This window comes from Microtus ochrogaster, chromosome 26, assembly GCF_000317375.1.
Source record: "Microtus ochrogaster isolate Prairie Vole_2 chromosome 26, MicOch1.0, whole genome shotgun sequence".
In the NCBI taxonomy this organism is placed as follows: domain Eukaryota; kingdom Metazoa; phylum Chordata; class Mammalia; order Rodentia; family Cricetidae; genus Microtus; species Microtus ochrogaster.
Window position 1 is genome coordinate 7,448,747 of NC_022025.1, and position 23,377 is coordinate 7,472,123.

A 23,377-nucleotide genomic window follows, 5' to 3' on the forward strand; every position below is an offset into this window, starting at 1 on the left:
TCTGTAGACCAGGCTGGTCTCGAACTCACAGAGATCCGCCTGCCTCTGCCTCCCGAGTGCTGGGATTAAAGGCGTGCGCCACCACCGCCCGAAGGCATTTCTAATGGAGCCCCCTATGACTGAAAGCACTGAGGATAGCGAATAACTGGATCCAAGTGTTACATGAGAGAGAAGTCAGTAGGATGCTGGCTGCTCTGTAGTGATAGAAATGTTAATTGCAACTTTAATACAAAACATTTATGAACTAAGTAAAGGAGTTGCCCATTATGGTCCACCTTATAAGAGAATCTTCCTAATTTTTTCTAATGGAAAATGTCAAGTATTAAAGTAAAGATAAGAGCCCTATTTGGACTTCTGTTACATTAGTCTAGGTAAGAGAAAAGTGTGTCTTGAACTATAATGTTAGTGTTGGCAATTGAAAGACTACTATATCGCTTTTAATGTAAATGTAAAAATAACTTTGATTTCCATATTTAGATAATTACGAGAACAATGTACTTTTACCAACCATGTTGAAAGTTAAATTCTCAAAGAATTACTTTCAGAATATTAACATAGTTTGAATTTGTTATATGCCTTAGATCTTCAGCAGAAGTCTAGGTATATTTTCATACTTGTGCAAAATCCAGTTAATGCAGTTAAAAGTAGAGCACCTCTTTGAAATCTTTTCTCTAGCAGATCAACCTGACAGTGTCCCTTTAAGGTCTTAACAGTGTGTGGCCATGGACAATATCAACAAATTGCACGAGTTATCAAATTAGTATTCCACTGGGCTTTCACTCCAGGTTATTGAACTCTCCACAGATGTTATTCATTGTTCTACAACGAAGTACAGTATTTCAAATGATGTGGTCATTTTATAACATGGAAAACCATTCAGAGCTAGCTGGTAGCTTCACATGTGTTTTTTGCATGCAAAGATATATATGCTAAAGTAGTATAACATTTTATAGATGATCTCAGGTGAAGGGAACTTCAGCAAATTTCCATATTCAACTGAGCTTTAATGATCAGCATTGCTTCTACTGTCATAGAGAAGAATATATTTTTGCTGATGTGTATGTTCTCTTGGTAAAGTTGAAACTGCATAGAGTATGCAGCCATTCGATCAAAATGCACACACAATGCTTCAGACCTCTGATGATGTTTGCTAATGTTTCAGGAATCCAAAGAAAAAAATTATGCACCTCATGCATGCATCTTAAATTAAAGCCAACAATCTTAAATTAAAGTCAACATGAATAATACACACTTCAAATATGGCTGTAATACTGTAGAGGAAAAGGTAGTTCTAAGTAAGAATTTATAATTAAGTGCTGTTAGGCCAGTCTGTGATAATGTTACACAGATATTGTTTAACAGTGAAATGACATATTTTGAAAGGATTATCGTTATAGATCAGAATGGAGGGCTATGCCTTCTATTAAAATAAATATATATAGAAAAAGCCCGCCTCTTAGAAACACAGCTGTTGGGAAAAAAATACCCATAATCTTCCGACATGCATTTTGTGTCTTCTTGACATGTGTATCTTAAATATATACAGGCTTTATACATACACATTTTCCCACTGAAGCCAGCCACCCACACACACAGAATAAGGTTACGCATTTTACAAGTAATTCCTTTCCAACAATTTAGTCAATATAAACTATGTGATAATACTATTTGCAATGGCTCGTTCAATTATGCAACAGTAACCTAAATTAATTTTTACTGATGAAATTTTTAAAGGTATTTTCAACTCCAGAATACAGTGGGTCCAAGATACCATCGTGGCTTGAAATTTAACATTTTCTTAAGTGTCATACTTTCAGAGATTCATGATTACCTGTCAGGCAAACGTTGAAAAGCTTGCTGGGACATACAGCTTACTAGATGAGCCTTCAATCAGGAATGATTGATTCAGTGACCAAGTAGTTTTCGTAAGTGCTACAGAGGCAGCAGAAAAGAGAAACCTCGTCTTGTCTTTTCCCTTTGCTTTTTATCAGACACATCAGCTGAACATCAGTAGTCTTTGACTGGAAGAAGACAGCAAACAATCGAACGGATACTTACAAAGTTAACACTTCCAACTTGAAGGAGTTGTTTAAATATTTTTCAAAGAACTGAAATCTTTAGGGAGAAAGGGAGCCTAACGTGTTCAGACATTACATCATCCTTTCTTTTCTAAAGCTCGCCTGAGAAATATTTAGGGGCAGGTATTTTACATGGGGTCTGACAGGCAGAGAGAGATGAGGATGCTTGCCAGTAGCAGCACCATAAATCAAGTATAGAGTTAAATATAGTGCCTGGGCACAAACAGAGCATTGAGATCTTTCCTATCCTTCCCATCAGGTTGGTTAGATTGGAAAGTAAAAACCATATTGTGCTGATTTAAACATAAGAAAAAGAGTGCATTACCAGAAGAACAAAATCAAATGCAATCTCATTGGCAAATAGAGTACATACACTTTTCTTAGACGATTAGATTAGTAATACATTTACAGCATTAAATTTTTGACCTTTCTCACCTCCTCTATCACATTAAAAGAAACTAATGAGTGGAAAGTGGAAGCAAATAATGCAGCCACAAAGAATGCATTTGATAACCCCTAACCTGTGATTGCCTGCACAATTAGGAATCTATCCCAGCAGACAGTCACACAGTAGAAAGATGACCTATTTGTGATCACATTGGTTTTGCTAAGGAGTTTGGGAAGAATGAAGAACCTTGTTCCACAGTCCATCAGCTTCTAAAATGTTAGGAGTTGGGGACTCAAGGTATAGAATTCGATGAAAGCTAAAATACATTCCCCTTCTCCTAGAAACTGTGTGGCAAATAAAAGGCAAATCCTCGTGGGAGGGGAACACATTTGAATCTAATTAAAACAGACACGATTTTATGTGGTCCTGGATGTGCTGGTTCAACCACTTGAGGAATGCGGCATAGTGGAACTCTTGTGTGGAGAAAAGTGTTGATAGATAGGTCTTGTGTTGGAAGTATGAGGTCACTGGTTTACATCCTGAGGAGAAACCTGGACTTACTCCATGAAAAACAGCTGCGTTTGTGAAATGTCTAGCACACAATGGAATTAGAGGTGCTTCGGTCAGTTTAGGGTTTTCACAGCCCTCAGGGAGAGATGGACATGCAGACTTCTACACTGGAGGCATGTGGCTTCAGCAGGAAAATAGAATACCCTGTAATAAATCAATCATAGAAAGGCTTGACTAAAAACTATTGATTTTGATATTCCTTTCAAATTAGTGTCTCTGAAAGCTGACAGCAAACATCTCGTGGCTTCTGTTTTGCTGCTTAGTTCTAGCCATATGAATGAAATTCTAGGAAGCCGTCCAAAATTTAAATTCAGACAGTATGAATTAACCAATTTCAGCTGAATTAGAGATTAAATATTTATTACACTCATTTCATCACCTCCCTCAGTGTTCTATTTATCATTTTTTCCTTCCAGTTAAAAATCGGTACCTTGAAACAGTAAGTCAACTTATACAAAGGATCTACAAAAATACCAACATTGTCATTAAAATACCAGTATCTATCAAAACCATAGACATGGTAGACCATATTAAAGAATAAAGAAAATTGTTTTTATTTGTTTTTGAAATACTTAGCCTAGGCGCTATTCATTAACTTAAAGTGACATTTCTTAAAATATTTAACAGCATAATAGTAACTCATAAATAACACTATTTTTAATATTCAAGATTGGCATTAATGTGTAGCTGATGTATAAACTTCATTAAAATGTTTCTCTTATAAAAGGGACTCTAATCATAAATGACTCGAAAACTATATTTAATGAAATTTTATCTTTCCAGCTTGATCCCAAATATCTAAACTATGTTTATAAATTCAGAATATTCTACTTACCTATTTTAACTTGATGAATCTTTAATTCTATGGAACATTAAAGAAAGCTAATTTTTTGAAGCACACAAGCAAACATTATTTACCATTTAGCATATACATTAGCTTTCATCAGGTCAAGTAATAGGACCACAGTTCTTACCTACAAGTAACATGAGAAAAACCTTCTTACTTTGAGACATTTAAGGGTTTTTCTGGATCCTATTTTTCCTGTCCATTTTTTTTGAACAATTATAGATAAGGTGGGGAAGAGGGAAGGGTTGGATAATTAAAATTCACCAAGGTTTTTTGTTTGTTTGTTTTGGTTTTTCGAGACAGGGTTTCTCTGTGGTTTTGGAGCCTGTCCTGGAACTAGCTCTTGTAGACCAGGCTGGTCTCGAACTCACAGAGATCCACCTGCCTCTGCCTCCCAAGTGCTGGGATTAAAGGCATGTGCCACCACCGCCCGGCAAAATTCACCAAGTTTTTAAAACTCAAATTTTACATGTATATAAAAGAAAATATTTGCATAGGATTATTTAAGAAACAACAAAAATTATACAAATATACTTAGAAGATAATGGACAAAAAGTAGTTTAAGAACAAATACAAGAATTTACGCATGCACTAAAATATATTACAGAAACATTATATGGGTCTTGCTTTGGGAAGAAAGCAAGCTTTTTAAGAATTATTTCATTGTCATGGCATAATTATAGGAGAAGAATTCTAGGGTCAATAATAAGCCTGCTGCAGGGTGTGTGACAGAATGTACTCCATTGTCCCAGATGCTGAATCAGCTGCTCCTGGAGGTAAAGGCCCCCGCTCTTTGGTGTCCCAGGATTGAGGAGGCGGGTCTTCTATCTAGCTGTTCCTTTCATTGGTTAATTAATAAAGAACACTGCTTGGCCTGATAGGGCAGAATTTAGATAGGCAGAGTAGACCAAACAGAATGCTGGGAGAAAGAAGGCAGTGAAACAGTCTCCAGAGCTCTCCTCTCCGAGATGGATGCGGGTTAAGAATATTCCCGATGAGAAACCACCTCGTGGTACTGCACAGGATGACCATGGTGGACCTGCAGATGATGTGTCTGCCCTCACACACTGTTTGACTTCAGAGTCCCTACTTTTGTCACAAGACGATTTTAAACTCCGTGAATCAGGGCTTTCACAGCAACATTGCTTACTGTTCCTTGACAGCTAATGAAGAACTCCAGAGCTTGAGGAAGAACTTGGCTAAACCTTTTTTCCTTTTCTTTTCTGTTTTTTTGTTTTGTTTTGTTTTTAGTGTTGCTTTAGTAAACGATGAGAAAGTTATTCAGCTCATCAAAATGAATGTTTAAGCTAGTTCCTTAAGGACTTTAAGGAGGAAAAATGACTCTATCTTGAATACTTGATCATGAAAAATGCTTCTAATTGGGAAAGGTTAATCATTTACTTGTTGTTGTGCCTTTGTTCATTTTCGCTTTTTCCCAGTCCTCTGCTTTTCCCAGGTTTTCCAACTCTTTCACTTTTACCAGTCAGGGCATTAAACTCTAATAAGAAACAAATGTCTGTTTTAAATACTTTCTTATAGAAAAACAGTAAAAAAAATGTTTCTAATCTTAGATCTCTTATCAAAATGTATTGCCTGTTAGGGATACAGCAAAACACACCCTCAGAACCTTGGAACAGAAAGTACATTATTTTGATTATTATTTACAAAGCCCTTTGATAATTTGAAGAGAGACGTATAAATAAAAGTAACAGAGCTCCCCTGAAAAACGTGTTCTTGTCTTACTTATCTAAACTTTTTTCAATAATTTAATCTAAAATTTATCAATGACTATAGCATAATAAACAAATGAATGACAGAGACTCTCTTGCCTGTTTACAAGCAAAATTAATATGCACATGAATGGAAAGAATTAGTCTTAATATTATATATTTGCTGTCTTAGTATTGCATATTATCTTAGTAGTACATATTAGCTGGCTCATAGTGGATTTCTTTGGGGTTCGCTTGAACTTCACAGAACTTCACCATTCACTGAGCCCTCGACAGCAGGGAGCATTTCCCTCATTATTCCCCACCTTCAGAGTAATGGGAGGGCCTCCGTCTCCATAGGAGCCATGGTCTGCAGGGACCAAAAGATCATATTTCACTCTAAACAATGTTTACCATCTTTAGTTCTGACATTGTCCTTAGTGTTTTGTTTTTGTAAAAGGACACAATCATATTTTTATGAAGTGGAGAAGGGAGTTCAATGAAAAGTCATCTAATGTTACTTTTTTCTCAAATTTTGAGAAAAAGGTAACTTGGGTTCTGAGTTAGACCTTTGTCCTTGTGGAAACAAATGTCTGTATGTCCTTTACTGGTCTGTAGAATCTTCACTGAGTACTGTCCTGTCTAGCCCAGAGGTGTGCTTGATTTAATGGGTCCTAGGAGAGCTGGTTTTTTTGCAAACTAGCTGGAATTTTAGCATTATTCTGGGGATGTATGAGATGTCCTTAGAGATCTTAAAGCAAGCCTGGTTCATATATTTTTCAATCCAGGATAGCTCAAAGAATCATCAGGTTTTATAATATATTCATATCAGTATTTGTTTAAAAACAAAATAGTACAATTTAAACATGCATTATTTTCTACATGAGAGAAAATATTTTTATGTTGTTGTCCTGAAATCTACACTTGACCTTGCTAAGGAATTTTTGCCTAACATTCATATAAAAAGAGCTAGATAAAGGCTCGTTAAAACCTTCTAAAATTGTCAATGATACCATCATTTACCCCGCCTCCCCCCAGTTTTACTTTTACATAATGAAAGTTTTTCTCCAAGCCGAATGACCTGAGTTTGATCCCCTCTCCTCCAGTAGATGGAAAGAACGCACTACCACGAATTATCCTCTGACCTACATATGGATATTGAACACACATGTTCCTGCATGAATGCATGTGCACGCATGCGCGCGCACACACACACACATTCCACAAACACACACACACACACAGAGAGAGAGAGAGAGAAAGAGAGAGAGAGAGAGAGAGAGAGAGAGAGAGAGAGAGAGAGATACATAAAGAAAGTAAAATGTAATTTTAAAAATTCAATAAATCCATCCCCTGGTTTTATTATGACATTTGACTGACTTCAATTGCTCAACAAATTGTGGCATTTGTCCTTTCAAAAACTAAAGGACACTGTTATAGAAAAACATGTAATAGGAAAATACAACTATGACACTGTGTTTAAAGTATCCCGCAGTGCACAAGTTTCTTTAGAGATTTTTTTTTTTGCATTTATTCTCACTGATTTCCCACATACTCCTCTCCAACTCTGTTTCTCGGTAAACCAGCACTCTTCATAATCAGAGGATTTGCCCTAATTGCAGGGATGGGCTGCACTGGGAACTCCGTCTGAACGTTCTCAGCAGTGCCATCCCAGACAAGGAGATCAAGCAAACAACACTGATTTTGTGACTTGGTTACTTCATGACTTGATTTTTCTTCTCCCTTTTTTCTTTCTTCATTTTTTCCCCCAGTACTAACTTCTGAACATTGTGCATTCTAGGCAAATATTCTACCACTGAGATATATTCCCTACCCTTTGTTGATCTTTGAAATACATATCACTGTTATTTCCCGAGTTTTTGATGTGTCTCAAATTAAAAAAAAAAACATAGATCAATATGCTGTAAAATGATTGTTCCTTTATAGGAATTTATTTGAATTATATGGTGTTTGGTTGTTTCTTTGGTGTATGTGTATGGTGTGTGTGTTTGTGTGTGTGGGCAAGTGCATATAAGTGCAATGCTCGCATGGCCAGTGGCAACAGATCCCTTCTTGAGTGATGTAACAGGTGATTGTGAGTTGTCCAACGTGGGTGCTAGGAACTGAACTCGAGTCATTTAGAAGAGCGGTGCAAACTCTTAAGTAATTTTGACAATCAATAAAATGGCTTATCGTATAGTAAAAATGTGTTAGAAGAAAAGCAATGAAATATTCTAGATAAAACACTTGATTTCTTTCTTCAACCAAAGCTCAGTATTAGAACAATTTAAATAAATTAGTTCTTTTTAAGAGTGCTATTATGTGGGCATATGCAACAGACAAAGCATGAATGAATGATTTAGCATTTAATTTTCCATATGTGAATTATTTTCAGCAGTTTTAATACCCTAAAATATGAGATGCAATTTGTAAATGTCAGAAAGCACATGTTCTGACAGTCACGTAAAAAAAAAAATCTAGTCATTTGAAGACACACTGAACCAGATGCTGTGTTGCGTGTCAATTCTTGGTCAGGAGCATCTGAAAACTTAGATTTTCTGCTTCCTGAGCAGGCACCCCTTCTCTTTGCTGATAGTGACAAACAGTCCCTGTGCACTGGAGCCCAGCACAGTAACTGCCGTACAGTAACAGAGAGTAGGCACCTGACGGAGGGGAGGGTCATGAAAAATGGAAGAGAGACTTAAGGATCCAAAGCAAGGTTTCCATCTCTTTCACTAAATTCTCACAACACACATTGTGCTCATTTGCACATACAAGCGTGCACACAGGAGCACACATATACATATAGAAATGTGAATTTTCACTATAGACTCTAACCTTAATTCTCAAAAACGACCAATCATCTCCCACAGAAAATAAAGCAACTATTAGCACACATTAACCACATTTTTCAACACACAAATATTTAGTTAGCTTATATAAGATTCCATCTAAAATGTTTCATTCTTAAATCATAAATGAAAATTAATAGTATATTACTTATTTTCAGATGTATTTAGTGCTCAATTTCTGTCAGTATCCATGTGTCAAAAAACTCAGTAGCAGAGATCATATAGCAAAAAATAAATTCTTTTCTAAAATAGTCTTCCAAATTTATTCACAAGATCATGAGTCAGGGGATACATGTTTAAGCTTGACTTCTGAAGCTCTTAGGAGCAGAGACACTTCTGCTCTTTCTGAATAGTCAGACTTCACTCAGTTAAAGACCCAGATCTCAGATTCCATGATGGTCTAGTCAGCTACTTCCTGTACACGTGGTTCGACTCCGTGCCACTGGGATAACCTTTCTTTCGATGCCTGCACATTACCGTTCAGGCAGCATCCTGATTATACAAAGTTCCTTCCTAGGCTGCACTTTAGTAAGTATGATTGGACATCAGAGAAAGAGTAATAAACACATGCCAATTCACAAGCCCTTCCCGGGAGCGAGCGTTGACTTCTGGTTTATCCCTGGATCACAAAAATAGGAAAATAAGCTTGAAGGAGATGGGCGGGGGGGGAGCAACCCAGGGATGCCGAGGAGTTAAATGGCCACCGGAATGGTGAGGACGCTTGAGAACAGTCATAAAACATGGTAGCAAGGCAAAATTAGATACTATCATTTCTGTCAGCACTGAGGCAAAGGAGGCGGGTGTCGGTGCTGTGATTTGTTTTGTTTTAATAAAAGCGATTACTTTTTAATATTAAGCTCGGGTTAATTTATACACTGGTGACTTGAAGTGTGTTTTGAAGGGGTGAGAAACAAGAGGGCTGGTCAGCTTTACATGGATGTCCATACAGTTCCACCTGCAAAAGAGGATTCTCCAAAACTTTGGTATTTCCAAATGATGAAATCATTCCACAAAATGATTTCACAATCCTTACGTGAAAAGTAGCCACAGTTTGTAAATAAGTAAGGCTATAAAAATTATGATTATGACTCTGGACGTGAGCATCCAACTAATGGGGAAAACTAGTCTATAGTGTGACACAAATGTAGTCTTATCTTCTGTGTTCCAGGTATTATTATTACATTTATTTATCTTATCTCTTGTCACATTTCAAAAATAAAAATACACTCTACCATATACTTCTGTTGTGGGATAGTTCTATGTCAGGGGGAGACCTACAAAAATAATAAAACCCTGTAGGGAAAATTGTCAGTGACTAGTACGGTTTCTGTGTTCTTAGGTTTGTGTTTATGTGAAAAAAAAAAAAAGTTGATTGTTAAAAAGTTGCTGTTTACTTGCCAAATGTGGTGGGGCATGCCTTTAATCCCAGCACTTGGGAGGCAGAGGCAGGCGGATCTCTGAGTTCAAAGCCAGCCTGGTCTACAGAGTAAGTTCCAGGACAGCCAAAGCTACCCCGAGAAACCCTGTCTCGAACAACAAACAAAAACAAAACAAACACAAAAGCCAACAAACAAACAGAAATGAGGCCAAGGGTGCTTTCAATGTGATGTCGAGAAACAGGGCTTATTTCTGACTCTCAAGCATCTGGAAATACCTGATGATGTCTCTCTTTAGACAATCAACCGGGTACTGAGTAATTGAGTTGTAAGTGCTTGAATTTGTGTGTTCGCACAAGTTGCTTCTCTCTGTTCAGGAAACTGGCCTTACTCTAAATGAATCTGAGCTCCACTGTTTCCTTCCCTTCCATGCAGGACTCGCTTTTTCTGTGTGGTCTCGGGTGTCTTCTCCTTTTATGTAGCTCCACATTTGGTTATTCCTTCTGTGGGGTGAGCTCTGGCTGGAAGACAGTATCCTCCAAGTCCCCATACTCAACCCTAATTTCATATTTTATAGACATGTCTCCTTTCCCTCCTGTGATCAGACTGAGGGAAGAGTGATAACGCCTGGTAATCGTCATTAGCAAGCGCAGGAATGTAAGCAAAATTTGGTTGCATGTTACCTTGGTTTGGGAATTTGACAAGCAGAGCTGATCCTTTTTTTTTTTCCCACCCTCTTCTTTCCTGTGTTGCTGGTCAAATTTGAAGGAGCACTTTCCCCCATCTGACAGTGTCAGCACAGCTGGTGAGGAGGCCTTCCATCCTTTTATTTTGACTTGGATACACACTTTCAAAGCTTTACTGCTTTAAGAAAAAAAACAACAACAACAAAACACAACTTTTTTCCTGGAAAGACCCAGTTCCCTCATCCTTTGCCAATTGGTTTGTTTTTCACAAAGCACATTACATGTACTGTGAAATAGTCTGCACTTCACTGTTTTGCAGCCCTCTCTTGTGGAGGCTTCTAAATAATCACTCAGATGCTTAATTTATTAATTACAGAATGTTTAGCCCGGAATTCAGCTAACTATTACATTCATATTAACCCATTTCTGTTAATTCATACATCACCACCTAGCCTGTGTCTTACTGGTTCTCTGACATCTTGTCTTTGGCTGGGTCAGGTCTCTCTCGATTCCACCCTTCTTTCTCCGTGTATTCGGTTTGACTTTCCTGCCTAGCTATATTCTACTTTCCTACAGGCCAAAGCGGCTTTTATTATTAACCAATGAGAGCAAAATGTCTTCACAGTGTAGAGAGGGATGATCCCACAGCAAAATAAGTGTACTGTGTATGCATGTGTGCATGTATGTGCACGCCTGTATGTGAATGATATGTATATAACTAGCATGACTTCTGACCTACATGGATTAGTCATAGGTCCATGTCTGCCTCTGTAGCCTTAACTCAGTATACTTCATCTACAGGTGGTTCATCAATAATATTATAGCCACAGAGATTTTGTAAGATCACTTCTAAAGTAAAAGCATTTGTGGATGAAACATCTATGATTTGCTAACCTTTTATTCACCAATTCTATGCTATCTGGAATATATAGAGATATGTATTTTTATTTCAAGGTCTTTAGGCTGCATCTTTCAAGTTTTCTTATATTTAATGTTATCTCTTAATAATCTGCTGTTCTGTTGCAGCTTCATCTTCTCTATATATTTTGCTTTCTTGCTGTGTTCTTGTCTCTCTGTACATCCCGTCCCCTTCCCATGAGATGCAAGGAAGAAGGCAAATTAAACAGGCCGTTATCTTAGTCACCTTCCACCAGCATAAACTGTATGTGCTCTGTAGAAAGAGCACTCCGGGGTCAGTGCATTTGTTGTGTAAACCTAGAGAGGAAGTTCAGTTACCAGAAAGCTACAATTATTCAAGGAAAATGTTATGGGGAGTTCCACAATGACACTGGCAATGTGTATGTAAGCAAGAGCAAACATGGGACAGATTACTGGGCTGTGTAAAACTACAGTGATAGATTGCATCTGTGGATGATGAAGGGGCTCCGACTTGCATGGACCTCTGTGGGTGACTGATGCTTGCAACAAACTTGAAACATACAGAAAGTTAGTGATGTCACCAAGAGAAAGAACAAAAGAGGGTGAGTTCTGTTTAAGTCTTGCAGACTCTCAGTGTTTGTGCAACATCTAAACAGAGGTTTCTAGTAAGTCTTTGTTTGGCCTTGATGGGTAATCTGCCTTAGAAGGTATACATTTGAGGCGCATCGAATATTGCTCATGGTAAAACTCAGTCATAGATAAAATTGGCTACGGAGTTACTTTTGTGTAAAAAGAGCAAGCACAGGGCAAATACAGTAATATAAATATTTAAGAGGGTGTTGTCTAAAGTGGGTGTCATGAGAGAGAGGAACCCAAACTTCCCAATCATTAGTTTTTAGTATCCCCCAAATAAACTCTTCTTAAAGACAGAGTAAAGGATAATAGGCAGAGCCCGACCTCTGATGTCAAGTGGAAACAGATATCTTCAGTCTCTTTCCTACTTACTGTGTGATCTAGAATATTCCCAGTAGGCTAGCTGAAGCAAGTCTTTCACTGAGGAAAAAGAGAAATTAGAAGTCTACCTTACAGTTTTATAAATTATAAATTAACATTTCTTTACATCACGCAACAACTTGAGTCTACGAGGCAATGTTATTATTTTGTCTTCGCATATCATACCCTCTTCATTCATGTCTTGTACTTAAATGTTGTGTTATATTTTTGGTTGTGAGCCTAGCCTTTAACGGCTGAGCCATCTCTCCTGGACTGCTCTTCAGTCTCGAGAGGGAGGGGGAATGGAGTGGGGGGGAGGGGTGGGGAGAGGGAGGGGAGGGGGGAGGGACCATGTGTGGGAGGAGGGGGAGGGAAATGGGAAACGGGGAGGGAAATGGGAAACGGGGAGGAGGCGGAAATTTTTTTTCAACAACTAAAAAAAAATAAACTAAAAAAAATGTTGTGTTATTCTTCTTCCATCCTGGTGCTGTTTACCAGGTCAGCTTTAGTCTATTTTCCAAGGATTCTCTTTCTCCCTTCAGCATTACTTTTTTCTCTTATCCTAAATTCCTTAACAGCGAACATGCTCTTTAACTACCATTAAATTAGTTTTTCTTTCCCAAGGATTATCTTTCTACATTTTTATCAAGGTTCTGCTGCTCAGCGAACTTTACATATGTGTCTCACCTACAAGGAACTGTCTATGTCTTCCCTGAATTATGATGATGATTATTAAAGATAAAGAAACAAATAATTAGATTACATTGCGAACAGTAGAAATAGCCAAGCACAGAAACTCTCACTTGACACTCCAGAATTAAGAGTCAGTGAAAGGTGGACTGTGAGTTCTAGCCCAGGTTAAAGCATTGTAAAAAATTAATAACAATAATAAATTGAAAAAGGTAAACAAAGGAATCTCAATGCCTTAAAAGACATGGGTATCATATCATTAATCTTTCCCAATATGATTTGAGATGCTTACTGTGTGCATGTTGTATGGGACCCTGAAATGGAGCTTTACTCAAACCTCAACCGAGAGCAGCTGGAGCCTGTATTAAAGGGCAAATCTAAATTTAATGTACAAGCTGATTATTCATGTCATTCACAAATAGATAGCAATGGGTAGAGAAAGGTTGTGATATATTTTCAATTGGGTAAAGACATTAGATATTAGTCCATCAGCAAATGCGACGATCTATGTTCAAAGAAACTGAAACAAATTTAATAGACAAAGATGGCAAGGCTGCTGTTTCCAGATGTCATGGGTCTTAGCACAAGCAGAGACTTAAGGCAAGTTTGCTTCAGATTATGATATGTAAAAATGTGTGTTTTGATTCTTATTGCTATTAAAATTGGAAGATGGAGTTCTTTGAAACATTGCCTAACAATACTTAAACAAATTTGTAAATTGTGAATATATGCTTAACATCACCAACTAAACAACAGGACGTAGACAGCCAGTATATTGGACCAATCTATGCAATGTGAAGATGCAGTGGCCAAAAAATGGTATGAGTGGAAACTATTGTCGGCAAAGTTCAATTAACAACAGTGTTTGCCTTCAAGAGTTTGTGGATTGGATCTGCCTGCTGGAAAGATTTAAAACCCAGGACTTAGTGATGTAAAAATCTAAAATGAGAATAAAATGGATGGATAATAATAGACACTAGCACTTCGTTTTGTTTTTGCTAGTGGCATAGCAGAGAGTTGAAGACAAAGCTCAAAGAGAAAGAAGAGGGAGTGAAAATGTCTATGTACCACTAAAATGCAGGATGTGAATTTATTTAACCTGACTGAACTTTACAATATTTACAAATATCTAGAGGTGGTCACCATTAGGTCAGAATGTTTTGGCATATTATGGACTCAGCTTTTGATGATTTGTAAAAGGCTTGCTTGTTGTAAGAAAAGGACAAGGTTTAAGTCATGGGAAAGTCTGAGAGCCTAAAACCGTCAATGAATGCAAGCAATTCATTTGAGTCCAGCAACTTGTGGGGTCCTGGTACTCTTCCTGCTATAAAGATTGGAGGGATGAAGGGAAAGAAGAGAATGGGGAGGGAGAGAGGGTTAGAACTGCAAAGGAAAAAAAGCAAAACTAATCTTGTTTAGATGAGAGCAGGCAGCAAACAGAGCTTCTGAATCTGACTAGAAGCGGCTGGGTTCGGGTTGCTCTTGAATATTGGACAAATATGAAGTTCACCCCTTTTTCAGAATTTGACCTGATCATTGAAATGTAACCATGTGTGTAAGTCTGTGTTTATACTAAACATAACCAGAAATTCGCAGAGGCTATACAGTTGTATTACAGAGAGGTGAATCATCTTGTCAAAGTTTAAGATAAATTCCTCATTTTGTAGGACACATGTTAAAAACTTGAAAGGTGGTTTATAAATTTATTTTTCAGTATCTTAACTAATAGCTGACAGTGATCATGTTTTATGATTTTTTTCTCTTCTTTTATTTTCTCTTCCCCAAATGAATCTATAAAACAATCTGTGATAGATAGGGAAGAGGAAAGCAATTTGGGATTCTTATAAACAGAAAAGTAGGTGGAGTGAACAGCCTGGTCTCCTTCTGCAATGGGAATCTAATGTGTATTTCAATGACAGATCGACTATAGTCCTTTACATTGCTCTGTTTAAGTTTGAATAGAACTCTGTAGAATCTACATGTTTTAAATTTTAAAATGCTATTTTTAAAAGCTTAAAGGAAAATGTAATTTGTCCATAACTGATTAATCCATGCTGCTTAACATGACATAAATTGTTTCCCTGCCAAACCATCTACAAGTTTATTCCTGTCGTCTGCATTGTCCTGAGTCACAATGTTGATTGCACTACACACTTGGTGTAGATTCCATGGACTTAAGCTCAGTATGTTCTCCATTATGGTATTTAACAAGCATCTCCCATTACTGGGGGTTGATTTCAGCTCCACCACCAGTTTATGTCATGATTTGCATAACAGAATTGAAGAAGGAACAGCCTGGATATTGCAGGGGAAAATTCAGAGTTGAAAACATTTGCCATCAATTGCACTTGAGATTTGTTGGCAGCTAAGAGAATCAAAATCATAAATGTAAACAAAGAAAACAGAATCTTGAGTAGTAGATTTGGGTGGGAGGAAGGTAATTGATTTGAATTCAGGATGTGGTAGAGAAAGCTCATGTTGATGGCTGCCTTAAGGCCATGAAAAGACTGTCTCTTCATTTGCACACCCTTGCCAAAGGCCTTCAGTAGAGTAACATTTGGGTGATGGACTGAAGACAAAGTAAGTACATTCGAGAACAATGGAAAAGAACTTCTACCCAGGAATATTCTTTTATAATTAACTGTACTCACAAGCACATTTTTAAATGTGTAGTTTGTTTCCAGGGTGATTTTATATATACGCTACCAGAACATTTAACTGTCTATATGTAGAAATGCACAGTTATTGCCAAACTTATATTCAGCCAGTAGCATAGTTCTGTTAGAAGGATCCTTCAATTGTTTAAAAATACATATAAAAAGTTTAAAATTATATATAAAAATCATTCTTATTATTTAAAATTGATGATATAGAAGATCACAAAAATATTTCATTGTTCTTAAAATTAAGAATATACCAAGGCCACATATTTAATAGTATATAAACATATATGTTAAGGATTAGTATACAACATGACATGCCTTTATTAATTATTCCTTCCCTATATAAAACAACAGTTTTTGATGTTAGCACTTGACATAATTTGATGAATGTTGTATCCCCAAAATCTTTTGTGTTCAAGACTTAGTCTAAGAAGAGATGAAGCCACACATTGACAAGTGATTAGATTATGGGGGCTTGGAACTAACCAGTGCCTTGATTTATTGATAGATTCATAATATGATAGCATTATATATGGCATGGAAAATAAGGGTCAGGGCCTGGCTGTAGGAGATCTATTACTAAGGGAATGCCTTTGAAGGACATGTCTGGTCACTCCCCGTTTCTAATGCTCCTGGCTTCTGGGCTGCCACGAAGTGATAGTTTTCCACTGCTGTGCCCTTCATCCATATGTCTCCTTCTAGCCACAGTCCTAAAAGCGATGAAACAAATACAACATGAATTGCATGCAACCTGCAAAACTGTTGGTCCAAATATACTCCTCTTTATCATGTTTTGATTGGGCCTCTGTCGCAGTGACACAGTATCTAATACAGAATTAGTGAAACAGATGAAAATGTGGAATTTTCAGTATATCCTATATGAACTCTAATTCCTTTTGTCTCCAAGAGCAGCCATACTTTTATTTAATTTTTACTTGTACATATAGAAAAATCTTTCATTGAGTGCTTACTCTGTAAACTTCTGTTTGATCCACATCTTCATAATAACTCTTGAGAGACATTGTTCATCCCATCTTACACAATACTGAGGCCCAAGGTGTAAGGGACCTTGACCCTTTTAATTCAAAGGTACTATAGTGATGGTCTTTCTCTTATAAACGGGCTACTCCTAAAAACATAGCAATGATTTTTCCTCAGCTTCTTATACTTGATACTTACAGTTCTCTTATACATTTCCATTATGTTTGTAATTAAGTTTCATTTCTTAGTTGACCTTTCCTTCCCTTAAAGTTTCTTAAATGGATTTAATATAAGCTAATGTTTTAAATTTGTTTGGATGCCTATAATTTGGACTCCCTGGCAATAGGATATATTTTAGTTTTTAAAATTAGAAAGAACAGTGAGGTAGACTGTAAAAATAGATGTTTTTTAAAGGTATCAAGTAGTTGTAGGAGTCACAGACAATGGCATCAAAAGGTTAAAGAATGCATGATGGTAGATCATGTGATCACATAATCCAGAAGACAAAGAAAGGTGTAATAGGGTCCCATAAGTGGAAATGGTTATGTTTATATATTTATAAACAGTTATGTTCAGTATAAGTTCATATACTACATATGTAATACCTAAATACTGACCTATATTCCTCTGATGAACTCATATTTGTTATTAAAATGTAGAGACATAGATAAAGCATGGAAATCTTTAACAAGCCTTTTTTTCCCTGTGAGTTGGGAGTTAAAGAAGAGGCAAGATTCTCTCATAGGAAGAGACAATGTTTAGTGGATTCACATAGAAACTTTTATAACTTGTGTTAAATATGTACATGGAAAACTAATTCGGGGCAGAATTTGGACTACTGCAGTGTTTTTATCCCATAGAGATGCTGCAAAAGAGAGAAAATGCAATAAGAGATTATATAAAAATAAATGCATATAATAAATGATTTAATATCTCTATGTTTTAGCCACTAAATATTACAAAGTTTTTATATAGTATAGAAAAATAAATGCGCAAAAGAAATTAAAATGCCCCAGTAAAACAATCTAAACCATCTAGGAGGTTAAATGATACTTGCCCTACAGTCCCTCTATCTTGTTGACCTTGTAGTATTCTTTTAACTAATGGCTTAGAACAAATAAAACCACTTGAACCATCATTTCATTCAAAAGGCATAAATACAATGTTGATCATTCTACTGTGTAGATGGCCGGGCTGAGCCAGGACTGTCCCTGAGACCCTGAGACAAGGAGAAAAAATTTAGTTCCTTGCCTAAAACCAGAAACATGTTTATCAAGGGGAGTAATGATCTGTGGGCAAGACCTCACAGAAGGTATGGTTTCCTAGACCCTGAGAACTCAACCGCTCCTTCCTTGAAGGGCTGTGGTGTCAGTCACAAGTCCTTCAACACTCAATTTGTGACTCACTTAAGACATACTGTGCTACCTTTGTGCACCATTTCTTGATTAACTTTCTGATGACTGAATAGCACTACATGATAACTTATGCTTATTATGTATGCTTTTCCAAGAAAGTGTCTATGCAATGCTGTACTCCTAAATACATTTGACAGAAATAAGACATAGCTTGTTCATGATCCCCTGGCCTTAAACTTTCCTCTTTTTCTTTCTTCTTCTTCTTCTCCCCTCCTCCTCCTCCTCCTCCTCCTCCTCCTCTTCTTCTTCTTCTTCTTCTTCTTCTTCTTTCTTTTTGGTCTCCTGGTTCTTCCTCTTGGGAACATATGGCCGAAGAAGGACCTCCAGGTTCTGTTACTAGGCCATGACAACATATGAATATATCTCACTAAACCATTTTCTATCACAAGTAATTTCATTCCTTTATTGTTTTTATTGTTTAGGCATGTGCCATCTTGGAATAAAATCAATGTACTGATTACTATTATACTAATGTGAGGGTGTGTGTGTATGTGTGTGTGTGTGTGTGTGTGTGTGTGTGTGTGTGTGTATTGGCTCTTTTGTATTTCTTAATACCATGATTATTAAGGACTGACTGCCATTGAAGTAGAACATCAGATTACCATGCACCAATAGTATCCGCTTTGAAGGACTCACATTAATACCCATTGTCTTGCTTTGTTTTCTTTCAGAAATGATGGACTCCAACAATGTGATCACTTTCAATGGCTTGGCCAACAGCTCCAGTTATCACACTTTTCTTTTGGATGAGGAGAGGAGTAGGCTGTATGTTGGAGCAAAGGATCATATATTTTCATTCAACTTGGTGAATATTAAAGATTTTCAAAAGGTATTTTATTCTAATATATTATATATATTCCAATTATTTTTGAACACTGAAATTTTTATGACATTCTCCAGTAGCATCAGGACAACTTACAGAACTAAATTTTAAAAGGATTTTTTTCCCCAGACATATATGAAATGAATGATAACAACATGCAAATAGGTGTTGTAAGCCATAATATCAACAAGAATGAAATCATAGTACTTTGAATGGCCACTATTAAAAACAAACTTTAGTTTATTCTTCCATCATTGTTTATTTCTCTAGCCAAAAAAAAAGTACCATCATCTTTGTTGCATCATGTAACATGTATCCGTATGTAAAGGGGAGGCGGAGTCATGACAAATTGCATGGCTCTTAATGCCACAATATGGTCAATTGTTCTTCTAAAATGAGATTTGCAACCCCTCATCTAAAAATCATATTTCAAGGCATTGGTATCAGATTTCTGCAAGCTTGGTTATTTAGACATAAGGAGGTTGCTATTTTTAGCTATATTCTTTTTAAATTTCTGGCTCATTTCAATAATAACCTATATGAATTTTAGAACAAACACAGATTGACGAAGTAAACAGAATTGTTCTACTATGTTTGCATGCTATACCATAGTCAACCAAATTTCCTTAGCTTTCCAGCCTTAATCCCATGAGATACGAAGCCTTTCTATTGCAACTTCTTGAATTCACAGAGATCCACCTGTTCTGCCTCCAAAGTGCTGGAATTAAAGGCGTGTGCCACCTTAATATGACTTTAAATCTGTCATTTTCACGTTTTTATTACCTAACCACAAAAGTTTATAGACATATATATATATATAATAAGCATAAATTTATTTTATAAATTTTGTATATTCATACTAAATTACAGTTCAAATATAATATAATTTACAGTAAAACTGTGATGCTAAAACATAACCAGAGAACTTCTATTTCTGATTTTTGAAACAGGGTGTCTTTTAAACATCCTCAGGTAATAGCAATGAAATGATGAAATGTTTTTTTCAAAGATTTCTAAAATGGTCACAAAATGAGGAGAATTTTGGTGCAGATATTCTATCCAAAGGCATCATTCTTTATGAAGAGAATTATAGGCCGAGAATGTCTGGAATTTCAGCATTTTAAATTATCAGGATAGCTTTTGTCATTTTGTAAACTTCATTTTTAGATATTGAAACAGATAGATATTAGATGATAGGTATTAGATTATCTAGATAGATGATAGATTAGATAGGTAGATAGATAAAGACAGACTGATGATAAATGATAGATAGAAAATATGTGATTTTTCTGACTATGCAAAGTATGTGTATAACATTTTCTTTAGATATATGTCATAAATTTTACTAATGAAATAAATTGTCTAAAATTTAAAAGAACCAATTCATCAAATCAAATCCCTACAATTTTATAAGGGAGACAAATCCAAGAGACATATATTCATATAGCATGGGTCCAAGTTATCACAGGCCCTAAACTTTTCAGCACACACATAACAGTATCTTCTATGGGTTAGACTGTTACTAACAATAATTGATTCAATGAATAAATAAAAAATTAAAGATCTTGAATATTGTCGTATTATTATTGTTACAGATTTTGCCCTTGAATTTCAAATTCATATTCAAAAAGGAATATATGCTTCAAAGATTAAGACATCTCATTAATAAAACAATAATTGTTAATTATATCACCTCATTTAAAAGAGTGGACTCAATTTTAGCTGACTATTTTTGCCATGTTTAAACAATCACTAAAACATACCAATTATAATTAATAATGTGATGAACTCTTTAGGACATCCTATGATATTTATGCATTTAGGACATGCTGTGGTGTGTCCTAAATAGTTCATGACCTTGCAGAATTAAAATTAAATGTATTAACTTAAAGGTGACCACTGAGCCAACCACTATTTGGGGAAAAAATGCATTATTTGGTTTTGAGGAATCAGAGAAGGAATACTTTTCTGAAAATTATGAATATAATCCATTTAGTCTAAATGATTAATATGAACATGAATAAGGAGGGTAGAAATATTCATGATATAGAGTTCTTGCCTCGTATGCACAGGTCTCTGCATTTCATTCTCAGAATCATTGAAAAAATAAATAATAAAAAATAGATTTGGAGATAATGAAGATGAAATAATAACTCAGTAAACATGCACAAATTTAACTGTTTCTTAAAACATTAATTACTCAGTCCCCATCTAATAAACATAAATTATACAATCCCCATCTAATAAACAAACATGAATTATACAATCCCCATCTAATAAACAAACATGAATTATACAATCCTCATCTAAAAAAAAAAAGAAAAAGAAAAACGTATGGAATCATTGTAAAGAACAAATATATGGATGGTAAATATCTCATCAAAAAAAATGTTTGATGGGCAACCATGATGACCAGTGTTCCATCACCCGTGCCCACGTAAAGAATCAAGGTCAAAGAGTACTCCTGTATCTCTAGTTTTTACAAGACCAAGACAAGAGGATTCTAGTAACTTGCTTAGTTAGTCTAGGCACATCTATGAGTTCATGGTTCATAGACCCACCCTAAAAATAAGATGGAGAGCAATTAAGAAACATTCGCCATCTTGACTTCTGGTGTCCATACATCAGCATACACACCTTCACATGAACACACCTTAAATAACAGAGTAGAAAACTAAGACATGGGAAGCAAGCTAGTTTTGAAGAAAAGAAAAAATGAAATGTAATATAAATACAAAATTTATTTTATTAATATGGAGCAGAAAGAAAAAACACAAAATAAGCTTTAAAATACCTTAGCATATATGTAAATAGTTTTTAAAACACCTTATATCTATAGTATATATATATACATAAATATAAATAGAATCTATAATTTTTGCACAACTTAGCTAGAAGTTCATTGTGACAGTCTATAAATCTTAGTTTACTGTAGGATAGAGTAACATTATTTTTTTTTTCTCGTCCACTGTGAACTTCAAATTTAAAAGAAAATCTCCTGACCTCAGCCACCAACCTGAAAGCAGCTGGGTCATAGGACTGCACTGCCACCTCTAGAATGTCAAGATTCAGAGTGATGTTCTGGCTGATAAAGATGATAAACGTACTATTTCTAAATGTTTGCACTGTGTGACTGCATTATGTGGAACGCATTTGAAGTCTATTATAATTTAGATACAAAGACACATAGGGACAGAAATTCACCTAAAAGAGAATACATATATTAAGTATTTGTTGATAAAAAATTATGGCACCGCCACTATCCTCTTAAACATCATTTTTGTGCCACGAATTTAGAATGTATTTCTCAAGGTGCCACGTTATTTCAGTGGCTCCTGCACCCTTGTTTACAACTCTGCTGCATTTGGTGCTCCAGTTCTCAAACTTTGCCGGAGCTTGTGACCATTCGCAGTGAATTATCTCGAGGCTTCAGATGAGTGGTGATCAATCATCCTGAGGCTGAAAGCTTTCCCGCACGCATAAATAATACACTGCCACTGACCCGGGATTTTTATTTAATGCATGACATTCCCCCCTGGCGTGAACAAATATTACTTGAGAGAAAACGGAGGGAAGAGGAATAAATTCTTCTGCCCAGTACAGATAATACCCAGCGAAATTGTTCTTGGAATTTGTAAATTTTTAAGCAAAAGTTTGGATGAGAGTATTGGTATTGCTATTATAGAGAAGATATATTCTACTGCATAAGAACGACCAGTCATACTTATTGTGACCAGATTAGCAAAAAGAAGAATTAAAACACACACAAGAACACTTAACTAGGTTAGGTTTTGAGTGACTTTTGTTATTTTGTTTTAGCAAGACACTGTCTTGCCACGTAGTCATGGTTTTCTTGGCTTATTATGCACCTGTAGCTTTGTCTGGCCTGACTCACTCTGTATATGTAGCCTTACCAAGTCCTAAACTCACTTTTATGTGTAGGCTTTGTATATTTACTGAATATATACATACACACACACACACACACACACACACACACATATACACACACACGCACACACATATACACAGTGCTACCTGTGTATAGTGATATATAGTGAGATATATATACAGGTAGCAATGAGAGGCCTGATTCACTATGTAAATGAAACTCTGGCTGGCTGGCCTGGTTTGCTATGGATATGTAATCCTGGCTTATTCTACTCACTATGTATTTGTAGACTAGCCTGGCCTTGAACTCAAGATATATGAAACCCAGGCAAGACTTTTTGGCTCAGCATCCCAAGTACTAGGATTATAACTAAGGAACACTATGCCCAGTCAAAGAAGCTGTTTTTTAGAGCTACAGTTTTTCTTTGTTTCCACTTACATATTCTTAAAACATAGGTTGTTATTCTTATTCTTAAATATTTTTTATTTTCAAGTGGAGAGAGAGAGAGACAGAGAGAGAGAGAGAGAGAGAGAGA

General features: G+C 36.1%; 1 protein-coding gene across 1 annotated transcript in view; it reads left to right on the forward strand.

Moving 5' to 3' along the window:
- Sema3a (semaphorin 3A) overlaps positions 1 to 23,377 on the forward strand; it is a 208,591-nt gene that overhangs the window by 38,135 nt on the left and 147,079 nt on the right. Inside the window, exon 2 of the mRNA XM_005358326.3 lies at positions 18,799 to 18,956. Within this exon, the coding sequence (XP_005358383.1) occupies positions 18,799 to 18,956 (158 nt within the window). The remainder of the gene's footprint in view (positions 1 to 18,798; positions 18,957 to 23,377) is intronic.